The sequence below is a fragment of the Podarcis bocagei genome, assembly GCF_964188305.1.
Source record: "Podarcis bocagei genome assembly, chromosome: 6".
In the NCBI taxonomy this organism is placed as follows: Eukaryota; Metazoa; Chordata; class Lepidosauria; order Squamata; family Lacertidae; genus Podarcis; species Podarcis bocagei.
The window spans coordinates 38875196-38888696 of NC_138130.1; the positions used below are offsets into that span (position 1 = coordinate 38875196).

The window sequence follows — 13501 nt, forward strand, 5'->3', positions numbered from 1 at the left end:
GTTCTTAACCTGTGGGTCCCCAGATGTTGTTGGACTACAACTCCCATCATCCCTGAGCTCTGGCCTTGCTAGATAGGGGTGATGGGAGTTGTAGTTCAACAACATCTGGGGACCCACAGGTTGAGAAAGGCTGATTTAATGGGTTATGGGTAGGCTGCGCAGCTTTGAATTGAAATGGCGGTCCTACTTCAATATTACCTTCTCTTCAACTTGACTATATTTATTCAAATGCATTTAATCTCTCTCTCTGTCCATAAAAGAATGACTAGAGTCGCTAGCAGAAAACAATGAAACACACCAAGATCAATACACAATGTACCAAAACCTCACCCAGCCATAAAAGTAGCACAATGGAGCAGCTTCAAACACATGCAATAAAAGATCAAAGTAGCGAGAACTATGCAGTTGTTCCCATTGAGTTTGCACAGAACAAGCCATAGGACCACACCATAAACGGAAGCAAGTCTTGCTATTCTCTAAAGCGGGTAAGGGAACCTTTGGGCTTCTAAATGTCACTCGTGTACAACTCTAATCACCCTGAAGACCATCAGCCATTGTGGGCTGGGGCTGATGGGTGTTGGAGCCCAACGTCACCTTGAGGGCTACAAGATTCCCATCTTTACTCTAAAGGTTAAGTGTGGAAGGCATTTTCCAAAAGAAAACATAAACAATAACTTTGCAGTTCAAAGCAAGTGGAGATTAAATAAGTGCGTATACACATTTTGCGAATAAGTATTAAAACAGCTTTCCCTCTCCCAAGGAAATTTTCCACGACATCACATTTTTAATGTGATGCAGCAGATGACTTCTTGGTAAAATTGCTATATTAACAAAAATGAAGCAATATTTTTGAGGTAGTATCTTTCAATAAACCCAACTGTTTGCCAGAAAACCAAACCTCTGTTAGACATAAACAGAGTTCCAAAATATAGTAATATAGAGAGTTATTATTATTACTCTCCTTTGCTTTCAACTCATGAGCTGTCTGTTGTAATTTTCTATAAGCAATTTCTCTAAAGGAATCTGTGAGGGGGCTTTTGCTTCTCCCATCTCCTTCCTCTAGTCTACTGCTCTACATCCTTTGCGGCAGCTAAAAGAACATGGCTTACACAAATACGACACACCTCTCTCTCCATAGCTGCTATCTGGGTTCCTTAAATCAGCCCCATGTTAAATCTGGAGAAACAGAATACTAAGGACATTTTAGAAGAGAGCCCAAAGAATATCAGGCAGCCTGGTTAGGCGATATAAGATGCAATTTGCAGTATAGATGTATAGAGTCCATAAAAATGCTTTTTCAAAAATCGTTTTTATGTGTTATGCATGTGTGACTGAAAGCCGGTAGCACAAATTTGTAAGTCATTTTGTCTGATGAGAAGAATATGTGCCTTCCTTGAAGACAGTACATACAAAAATGCTTTTTTGTGTGTGTAACAGAGAAAAACAATGGGATTAAACACAATTCTTCATTTAGGCTGAAAATTCTAAATAAACTTACTGCAGAATAAGCCACACTGTACACAGTGGGACTTGCTTCCAAGTACACATACACAGGAATGTCTAAAGATCTAACAGTTATTTTAACAATCTTGTGCTCATGGTTGTGATCCTGAGGCTTTGAAGTGTGCACAAAGTTCTGCAAAATCTTGTTCTCTCATGCAACAAATGGAGCTCCTGCAGATCTGGAGCTCTGGGGTATGCCAAACACACCCCATCATATCCCTGTACACAATCCATGCAGGAAAATTGTTACTGGAAGAAGTTGAGATATATGCATAAATATACTGATTTTTCTGCATAGGCTTAGCCATTTCCTAATGCAAAACCCAAGTCTATTTCACATTCAAAATCTGCATCCAGTTCAAAAATATACATTTTGCACAGTGACCAGTGCCTGCAGGTGTTCGCACACGAGTTTAATATATGAATTGTAAATGACACGCTTGCATATATCAGCGACACAACAAACGAGGTGAGAATATATTGTTTCAGGACGCCACACTCGTTAGTGTAAACAAATAAAGCATTAAGATAAAACTAACCTTTAATTTGTCATAGCGTTCACTGAGAGCTGCCACCTGGTGATCACGATGTCTCCCAACCAGTTTACACAAGGCACAGATTAACTGGTCATCAGTCACACAATACATGTTAACTTTCTCGTCCTCGTGCTCCAGACACATTAATCCTCTGATATGAGAGTCGGGAATAGGTTCAATCAAACGGTGGCCAGTAAATGGCTTCTTGTTTGGGTGAGTTGCTTTTAAGCACTCCTCACAGTAGGAAACCTCACACGTTACACATGTCTTTACTGCTTCCTGAGCAGGATCCTGGTCACAGAACTGGCAGAGAACTTTTTCACTGGAGGACATGCTGTTGCTATCGAAAGCTCGCTCTCGGCGAGTTTCACTTGGAGAATTGGGCCCGCTCACCGAAGCTTTCTGAAACCTGTCGATGATATTCTGCAGCGTGACGTTGCGCTTGAGTCCGTCTAGACCACGTTGATTAAGGGTGATGACATAACGACAAGTAGGGCACTGGAAGGCGGTGATAGATTCCACTGATTCGTTGGTGGCACAGTGGGAGACCAAGATGCGATGCGCACAATTGAAGCAGAGGCTGTGAGCGCAAGGCAGCAGCAGCGGATCCTCAAACAGCTCCAGACAGATAGGGCAGGTCAGTTCCGACTCCAGTGTTTCCATCTTCAGGCAAAGCTCTCCTGTGTCATCAGCAAAATCCAGGGAAGCTGATCAGCTATCTGAAAGCACAACATAAAATTCGATTAGGCGAGACAGAGCAGAGGGGTCAGCCATGGGGGGTTGTCAACTTTCACCACTTTCCTGACCACCTCTCCAGACTGGAACGCTACACGATGTTTGGAATCTGCCTATGCACCAGCAATCAAGGTACTTAAAATTCTATTTCCCTTTTGTGCTTCCCTCATCCTCAAGTGTTGTTGTTGTTGTTGTTTTAACTATCCATTTTCTATCTCTCTCCAGAAGAGACAAAGAGCAAGAGCAGATGTTTGGAATGCATTCATATTAGCATTGCTTAAAAACAAACAAACCAGTAACCATGTTTTAAAATACACACATCCATCACAATGCTGTTGCAAAAGCTTTTCACAGTTACACTATACCATGTTACGATGTTACACAGTTACCATGTCTTAATGTGTGTTAACTTTTAAGATCAACCATGGCAGCAGAGAACATCTGATTTATTGCATAGAGCACCCAAATTTCCTTGCTGTTTCTCAACATTAACACAATCTCATTTTGAGGATTCCAGGTTTTGTTTACATTTACAATAGAGCACTTGGACATATGCAGTATGTGTGTGTGTATATATATGTATGTATGTATGTATTGTATGTGTCTAACTATATGAAAAGTTATCTGTGATTAAATGAACAGCAAATACATAAATATATACAAATTATAATAGTAAATACAGTGTAAAATACCTCAAAGTCATATGCAGTGAGGTGTGCATATGCATATGCTGTTCAACAGCACAGATCAGAAAAGAAAGAAAAATATTTAGAACAGGAAGTGGTGCTTCAGTGCTACTTGTCAAAAATTTGGTGGGGGTGACACAGTATTTGCTGAATTGAGGATGGATGGAATTAAAACATCCTGTTCTCTCTTTTTGTTTTTATTATAATATGTGAAGGTGTCAGGCATTTCTGTTGTTTTAAGCCAAGAGGGTCAAAAGCTGTTCTACTGTACAAATATTCGTGTTAATAGCCTTGGAGCTTAGCTGGAAATGCAGCACACAATTCGACGATGACTTTTTTTCAGCGTGGGATTCAAGAACAGTCAGCAGCTCCCCCCTCCTCCCCTGCCCAAAGAAATCAACCCTAAAAATGACTGAAACTTCATTTTGTTTCCTCTTTCACTAATCATGTTGCATGGAATGATTTTGAAAGAGTCGCTCTACGTGGCGCTCCTTCCCTCAGCTCTTGTCAAGGCCCTATCACTGTTATAAGCAGACAGGTCAGTGAAGCAGAAGCAAAAGCTATGCTTCACACTCACCGAAATGTACCTCTTCACAGTACAATCTATTTAAGCTTTGTTGCTCATAACCGAGGACAGCTTCAGATGGCCCAGCTGCAGACCCCGCACACTGTAAAGTCGTTGTTCCGTTGTATTAACTCTCTGCCCCCCCTCTCTTTCACCTCCCCGCCTGCCCCCCAAATTCACATAGAAATCTTGGTTCATTAAGGGTGAATGGAGCCTTATGCTCATTAGCAAGCTTGGGAACCAAATCTCTTTGAACCTTCTGCCATTTCCCCACAATTAAACCAGGGGCTGCAGTTACGACGACAGGAAGGCGATGTATAACCTCAGCCCAAACCATAATAGCACAGAAAAGTTCAACAAATGGAGGTGAAGTTCAAGTCAACCTCTAATTCTTATTCATACTTGCTTTGTGGCAAGGGGAGAAAAACATTTGTCCCACAGAGACGGAGAAAAATGTACCATTTGGTTTCACACTTATTTGCCAAAAATCTGTGGAACTTTCAGAACTTGCCAACCCAAGAGTTCGCTTGCTCCCCCCCCCCCCGTATCTACTATATAATAGGATAACTGAAAATGGGTTAGATCACCGTTAACACAGTGGTTTTGCAGGCACCTCTGGTAATGGAAGAGGAAGGGTGACAGTTTTTGCTGATTCAAGCCCCATGTATCCCCAGTGGAAGTTGGCATTGGAGGTTGCAGGGGGAATGGACAAAAATGGCCTCTCTTCTGTCCATCCATTGGATCAAAAACCTTCCTTCCATAAGTGCAAGGCCACCAATTGGATTCCACCACCAACACGGTATGTAGTAGGGTAAACATTGTTCTCAGTTGTCTAGAAGGAGTCCATGGCATGATGTCCCCTCTCAGCAACCAAGATATTTGTAAATTGTTTGAAGTTTTGTGTGATAAGAGATCACCAAACACTGCGAACAAAGCCTACAAAGGTACACTAGAATAGGAAGCAATTTTCACCTGGCTCTTCCCTAAGGAAGGATCACACTTTAGGTTTCAGCTGAGAAACTGCCACTATCCAATTGCTTTACAGACAAATACTGAGGGCAAAGGACAGAGCATCACATTCATGGGCTTTTCCCCCTCTTAAAAGGTGCATTTTTGTGATAGAAAGAAGTTCTTACAGGAAGTCAGATAAATTTCGGTTGACACTCCATTACAGAAAATAGCATTACACATTATTCTGAGCCCATGATTTTAAAACTCCGGTTCAGACTAGGATGTTTGGTGTGCATAAAACCAGCAGAACCAGCAATCTACAAATACAACCAGGGTTAAGGATCCATGTCTTAAGACACACATGCCAAGAACCAATCTTTATCTAATCCCTTTACCCATTTTGGTTAAAGACAAAACATGCATGAAATTCAGAAAATAACTGAAAGACAGGAATGACCAATAGGAGCAACCTCATTATCAGTAGGTAACAACATCAGGCAGCTGCCAAGGCCCTGGCAGCCCCCCCCCCCCGATGACTTAGAATGTCTACAATTAAATTATTTCCCACAATGCCATGGGACAATGGTAAATGATAAAGTCACTTGGTGCTTACTTCAGTACTTCTGCTGGTTTCCCTATCCACCAGATAAACCAGCTGGGTCTATCAACATAGCAGAGGGCCACTGACAGCAACACAGAGAAGTCTCCCTTGCTAGGAGAGGATCTGTAATTACATATTGCCTCGTGGCATCAAGTAACAGAAGGTTTTCATGATTTCATTCCTACCCTAGTGCACTTAATGTGCACCATTTATCGGAAGAGCACTGCTGATATAGCTCAGTATGAGACTTTTAATATCAGGGTTGGGGGGCTTGAGCCCCACATCAGGCAAAAAGATTCCTGCATTGCAGGGGGTTGGACTAGATAGCTATACCCTCATGGTCCCATCCAACTCTACAATTCTATGATTATGCTTTTATGACTTAAGAAATTAGTAGCACAGTGGATGGCGCTGTGGTCTAAACCACTGAGCCTAGGGCTTGCCGATTGGAAGGTCCGCAGTTCGAATCCCCGCGACGGAGTGAGCTCCTGTTGCTCAGCCCCAGCTCCTACCAACCCAGCAGTTCAAAAGCATGCCAAAAAGTGAAAGTAGATAAATAGGTACTGCTCCGGTGGGAAGGTAAAAGGCGTTTCCGTGCGCTGCTCTGGTTTCGACAGAAGCAGCTTAGTCATGCTGGCCACATGACCCGGAAAAACTGTCTGCGGACAAACGCTGGCTCCCTCTGCCAGTAAAGCGAGATGAGCGCCGCAACCCCAGAGTCATTTGCAACTGGACTTAACTGACAGGGGTCCTTTACCTTTTAGCACATTATGGTAACAAATGTCAATCCTTCCATTATCACTACCCATGGGTGGGGTATAAATAAAATGATGATGATGATGATGATGATGATGATGCAACTTTCTCCTATAAAGGAAAGGCTGCAATCCAGAAACCATTAAGGTGGAACCCAGTCAATTTTTCAACATATTTTTGATGAAGTCATTTGAAGAATGTAGTGAGTAAACCAGTGTAAAGAGGAACTAAGTACTGTATTTAGCAGAATGAACCCAAGTCAAAAGATACAGATCAAACTGGAAAACTAACTAAAATCAAGTGCTACCTTGTTCAAGCATAAAATGCATTTTAAAGCATTTCCCCCACTAAAGCCCAGTGATCTCTAACTTCAAGCCGTTGACTACTAGAAGACAAAAAATAACCACTATGCCATATACCGTACCTGGCCTGTTGAATTTATTTGACCAGGAATATTTAAGGCACAAACTACACTGAATGTAGCTCCTATTCAATTCAATTCACTAGGCCATGTGTGGGAGATATCATTGTATAGAACCATAGAAGTAGTCTAGAAAAGGAATTTAAGTAAGAAAGTCTGTCTGCAAATCCTTTTTAAGACTCTGAGAGGCATAGTAGTTGGACATCCATTTCAATCAGCCCCTTCTTTCTCATTGGATCCTATATTTTTTCTTTTGGAAAAAGGTTATGCACAAATAATATATTCAAGAACTATTTATATTTGATCTCAGAATTTAATACTGCTATATTAAAGTATGCTTATTTTATACCTCAAAAACTAAAAGATAAAAATAATATTATAGGATTCAGTTGCAAAATATAGAACTATGTTTTTCATCAGCTAGTATATGGACATCACATACATCACATAATAATCTAGCTATTAAGTATTCCTTGCTTCTGTTGGATGGGTGATGGCCAAGCAATTGGTTTGCCTAGAGGTGTGGGGAAAAGGCAGGGGAAAATAATTATGAGAGATACGCTGATTAAATAAATTTCTAGGTCAATTGGATCACTAATACCGGGACCCCCACCACAACTGAAGTCAAAAGCTCCAGCAAACATATAGCACCAAAATTACTCCTGGTCCTAGTCATACTGATGCATTAGCCAGCATGACTGACTTAGACGAAGAAAGATACAATGATGTTAAACACCAAAACATAGTGCTGTTTGCCAGTGTTTACATTATGACCGTGTGTGAGGTCTGGGGCAATTGCTCTCCCCTAAAAAAAGGACCTTGTGTCCAAATAAATACTTTTCGGACTGAAGCTGTGGTTAGACAGACAGACATTTATTTCATAAAATTTATATATATTATATAGGCATGGTTCATCAATTACAAAAACAATAACAGAAAAAAACAACAAAGCATTAAAAAAGAATCCATAAATTTTACAACTAGCCCTTCTCTTTCTATACCATTGATCCATCTAGCCCAGCCATGTCTACTTTGAATGGCACAATTCTCTTTCTCATCACATGCTGCCTGGTTGCTGAGACATATCTAATGCTGGGACCGTAGATTAGAAACCAAATTACTCAGAACTCAGATATTACAAAATCTGCGTGGCAATGGGGAGACTCTGATTAAAATTTTATTTTTAACTCAAATGCCTCCTGACATGAACAAGCATCTGTATAAACTATTGAACATACATCACGTTTGAAGACATATACATGAAATAAAACATTAGGGCGGCGTTGCAAAGCATGCCAAGGCACCAGAAATTAACACAAGTAATGTTTATGGACAAATTTGCTAACCATAAAGTTGAACAGTATAGCCTATGACAGGTCTACATTTAAAACCTCTTCAAAGAAATATGCCAACTAGTATACCCACCAGCGGATTTAGGCCCTACCTGTTTTTGCTGAAACATTGCTGTTAAATGATCACGCAGATCCTCCCCTCAGTAGATTGTAAAAAGCCAAAGAGGCCTGTGGAAGCCTCTGCTAAGCTACATGAATCCTGGACCTTTAGTGCGGCAACAGTGTACTTTGTGAGACAGCTGATACTGAAAGCACAACAGGAAAATCTACCCTACAATTCCAGGAAAGCCAGCTCCACCTAATCACCTCCGCCAGAGTTTAAGGACTAGAAAATGCCTCCGCAATTGGGTTGCCTTTTGTCACTGACACTAAAGCAAACTTTATCCTTTCTCTTTCAGCATTCAGAAGTTTGGAGTGAGAAAGCAGCGAGGATCAGATTCTCTCACAGTACGTCCATGTAACCCACCCCGACAATGATGGCTTGTAATAAGGGCATTGGGCTTTGCTGCCACATTATTTGAACAAGTGGAAGCTCAGCCTGCTGTGTAATTAATCCAGGGCTGAATAATGGATTTCAGTTCCCATGCCTGTAAGGGGAGACTGACCTGAACCAGCAAAACCTGTCATGCCACCAAGAGTTCAAAACTCGATTACTTTCTCATGGAAGATCGAGGCCTACTGGACAAATATCACACGGTCCAGTATTTGACTATTATATTTCTGCTAGTGTATATCTGAAACATTCCTTGTGCAAGTTTATCAGCCAAATGGCACCACAGTAATAAACTGTTAATATTAAAAAATAGACTTCTTTCTTTCTGGTGCCATTTAGGAAAGATGGAAGACTACATCTGACTCTCTCTTAAAAGCACTATAGTAAAGCAGAATATTCTTAAAATTACATTACCCTGGTTTTTTTTGCATTTAATTTTGAATCTATCCAGGAGGGGGCCTTTGAACTTTGCTGTGAACACACCCACACCCACACACGCACACACCAGTGAAACAGTGTCCCTTCATTTACAAAAAGGAATGGCTAACCTGTGACCCTTCAAATATTGCTGAACCATAATCATCATCCTTGACCATTGGCCATGTTTTCTGAGGGGAGTTAGAATCCAACAACATATGAAGGACCACAGATTCCTTACCTCTAATATATGACAATGGGGCGTATGGGGTGTTATGGGAGGCATAGTTTGTCCAACGCTTTGGTCCCCAACGCTGCACTCGGCTCTTACCTGTGGTTCCTAGAAGCTGTCGGCATGCAACAGCGGCCACAGCCCGAGAACAGCTTCCACTGGCCAACTAAACCAGGTGAGGTAGCTGATCAGTCTCAGAGCCCTGCATATGAGCAAGACCAGTAGTGGGCCCAACAGACAAGAAGGTGGTTACTGTGACGAGCAGGTGGGGTTCGTCCATCTGGAAAGGTAGCCCATCCAAGAGAAGGAAAACTCTGATCCTATACCGTCACTGCCTTGTGGGACATCTCTGGGTGAAGAAAAGGCTAAGGAGCAAACCCTACAAAAATCCAGAGTGGAATCCTCCTTCCGGCAATTCCTGTAGCCAAGCTCTGCTTTCCTTTGGAGGCCAAGAGGGCTTTTTTGTCATCTGGGTAGCCCAGGACCTCCACACACACTGCCCAGGCTTGTGCCCCAAGGAGATCTCTTCAGTGCTGCTAATGCAGTGGTTTAACTTCACCCCCAGAGGCACACTCCATTGTCTCTCGAAACAGATGGATACCAACAACAATGTATGACATAGCCTTGACAGTCCAAGAACTACATCAAAATGTCCCTATATATTTTCTTGCGTATCTTCCTGAGCATTATAATACAGACCAGACGGCTTTCAATGGATGTGTTAAAAGATTCATGTGAAAGTGGAAGCAGCAGGAATGAATTGCTTCCTTGTGTTCCACTTTTCATCTTGCAATGTCTCCTTTTTAAATTGTTGTCACAAAATTAAAAATGCATTAAATGCTTGGAAGAATGGATCCAAAGCAATGTTCCATTTGCTCTTCATTCCAGCAACAAGCTTGCATTTCATTTGTGTTACAGAGTAATTGAATTTCCTTCATTATTTCCTCTCTTATGAGAAAGGCCGGAATAGTGTGACATTGAGACTGCTACAGTTCTCCAGGCTAGATCTCATCATAGATGCAGAATTTAAAAATAGCCAGTTAAATGAAGTAGCGAAAATAAAAACAAATAGGGGACAATCAGCAGTAACCTAAACTGCCTGGGTAATAGTAAGAATTGAGACTTAGTCCACCGTTTTCATTCACATTGCATGCACATATAAGGAGTGCAGTGTGAGCCAATTTCTCATAGTGCAATCCCATGCCACTATGAGGAACGTGTGAATTAAACAATCATGGGGCAATTTAATGGGCATCTATATACAGAGATCCTTTTCTAGCAGAGTGCTAACAGGATGGGGAAAATACAGCATTATCACCCTCCTCATCTTGTTGTTGCCTGTTTCAGGCACACTCCCCAAAGATGTGGGCTCAAAGCCCTATACAGCTCGAGACCAGGATACCTACAAGGTCTTCTCACCCTTTATATACTCAGTGGCAGTGCTTTTTTTCCTTAAAAAATGTTTAGGGGCACTCTCATTTTGACTCAATAAAATCACCGTTTTATAGTTCAAATCAGGGAAAATAAATACAGTAAATGGACAAAAGCACCAAGATTAACAAAACTTTTAGGGGTATGCGTACCCCCAGGAAAAAAGCACTGCTCAGTAGTTTACTACACTCCACAAGAGACGGCCTCCTACAGATACCATCTTATGAGGTCTGCTCTGCACAATATAGAAATTGGGCCTTCAGTGTGGTGGCACCTACTCTTTCCATATGAAGCGGTAGTGTCTGTTGTCTGTCTGGCTCTTACTGAAGACCATTCTCTTCCAGCAAACGTTTTAAGTGGAGATCTTTTTTTCGGTCTGCATCTGTACTGGAACTATTTTTAACTGCCTTCAAAAAAATCTGGAACTGCTTTTAATTGTTTTCACACCTTTTTGCTTTAGTTACAGTCATATTCTATAACCACGTACTTTATAGTTGTAACCCACCCTGGGACCTTATGGAAATCCAATAAATTATTATAAATAAAGTACAAATGCTTCTACAGTATACAGTTGGAAAAGGGTCAGGTGTTTTTCACCGAAGGGCTGATTTCATCTGCTACTTTTTTGGTGTGAACCTAAAATGTTTAAAGTGTAGGAGTGGCCAACATTTGTTTGTGAACATTTATTTAAATACAAATACACTTACTGACAGATCCAAGCACTGATTGGCTACAGCCATACGTCACATATAAAACTGATAGAAAATCCAGATTTCCCTTTGCATAGTGTGCAAAGCAGCACAAAATGAATTCAAACGAAAGCAATATGGGAAAAAGAAGCCCATAAAAAAGGAACTCTGTTGTAAATAATACTGTATTAAAGTTCCCAAAATGATCCAAAACCCAGATTTTCTATAGAATTACACATACTTATTAATCTTGCTGAAGAAACTTGTGCATTATATCTGAAGCAGTAAGATACATTAGTGATCGTGCCAGAAAACACTAGATTTTCTTTGTTTAGGAGGCAACGATCTTTCAAAGTTAGCCAATAAAAAGCCCCATTTCCTTACAAAATATTAAATGAAGCCACTCATCTTCTTTAAAAAAGAAAAGAACTACACACAACTTCCTTTTAACTTATTGTATAAGCTTTGTTTTTCTACATTTCTGTCTGCTGACTGCAGCTATTTGTTCAGTAACTGGGTTTTCCTTACTACTTAGGAACAAAACCAAAACAGTGTTAACTCTTTTGTACTTTGCTATTAAGGCCTGAATTCTAGTTTGACCACTTGAAAGGTAGGGAAGTGATCAGAGCATTACCGTTGAACAGGATAACAGGCTGCTCATCTGCAAAAAGGATATGAGGAAAAGCATTGTGCATCTGAAGGACTCTAAGAAGCAAGGTGATTCATATTCCTGACTCATTTACAGTTGACCATGAATTATAAGAAAGGTACTAGGATTCTAATTTAGCTTGACATTTGTACACAGAAGAGATTTCTGTGAACTTGTGCAAACAAAGCACATTCAGAATTGAGGCATTCTATGTCATTTCAATTATTCATTTAATTTATATTCACCTTTCTATGAAAATGTACCCAAAGCAACTAACAGCAGCAACACACATACAAAATGGCAATTATAAAAATAGCACAATATAAAAGCAGAGAAAATAAGATCAAGTGAAAAAAATATGCCAACATTGGCTAGCATCAATACACGCAAAACTACAGCAGGGATACATAACTACGTTTGCAGGATCTCATTTGGCCCCTAAAATTGGCAGGCACCTCCTCCCTGTTAAATATAACATACATTTTATCCTATGATGTCGAGTCATAGCCAAAGGGTTCTTCTCACATGTGAATAGCAGCATAATCCTACTAGAGGTCTTTGCCAAAGCCTTGGTTGATATTTAGACTGGGAGAGATGGGCTCAGGACTTGACACTGAGAATGAGTTGACAGTGCCAACATTGCTGGCCCTTCAACACTTGATGAGTTCAAAACATTAACTACTAAAACAGGGGTGGGAAACATTTTTTTTTAACTCATTAAGTGTCACATTCCCTTGGGGAAAATCTGTTAGGGTCCACATGCCAGTGGTGGGTAGGAACACAGCCAAAAAGTAGACACAGCAACTCTGTCTCACCCTCCCTTCCTGACCATCATGCTCCTGGGAAAGGGTCAATCTGCTGTTACTAGAGGTCTGGACGTAGAACCTACCCCCATGTTGCATCTGTTGTGGCGCCTCTTCCCTATCATTCCTCTTCCCAGACTCCAGGTTCCCCCCTCTCCTGCAACCCACATGAAATTAGGCTGAGGGCTGTATGTTACTCACCAGAAAGAAAATTTGTTGCCAGGGATCTAGCATTTTCCAAAGACAGGCTTTGGGCCTCTCCCAAGTATATGTAATGAGAACCCAGTGGTCATGATCAAGTTCAATAAATATCTTATACTATAAGTAGAAGGAAAATGGAACTGGAGTACATAGCCTGTTAATTGACATCCCATGAGAAGCTTTGGCATAACCGGCAAAAGACTGTTAAACTATTTTATTTATTTAAGGAATTTATGCCCTACTCTTTAGCCAAAATGGCTCTCTGAGCAGCTTAAAAAACCATTATGAAGATGGTCCCTTCCCTCAGGCTCACATTCTAAAAAGACATTTGCCACTGTGTATTGTGGCATATAAAAAGGCTAATAGATTTATTGTGACATAAGCTTTCATTGGCTAGACACCAGTATCAGATATAAGATGGAGGGCTCTAATTCACAAAAAAGTTCACGCCACAATTACTCAGTTCATTTCTAAGGTGCC

The 13501-nt window shown here is 40.9% G+C and overlaps 1 protein-coding gene across 5 annotated transcripts in view; it reads right to left on the minus strand.

Annotated features, from left to right (window-relative positions):
* MID1 (midline 1) overlaps window positions 1-13501 on the minus strand; it is a 285842-nt gene that overhangs the window by 68256 nt on the left and 204085 nt on the right. For 4 of the 5 annotated variants that reach the window (XM_081197048.1, XM_081197049.1, XM_081197051.1 and 1 more), the window contains one exon: window positions 2043-2758. In XM_081197048.1, coding sequence (XP_081053174.1) covers window positions 2043-2702 — 660 coding nt within the window. In that variant the 5' untranslated portion in view covers window positions 2703-2758. Of the gene's footprint in view, window positions 1-2042; window positions 2759-8198; window positions 8344-13501 lie in introns of those variants that run through there. The other variant, XM_081197050.1, reaches the window with a different exon arrangement.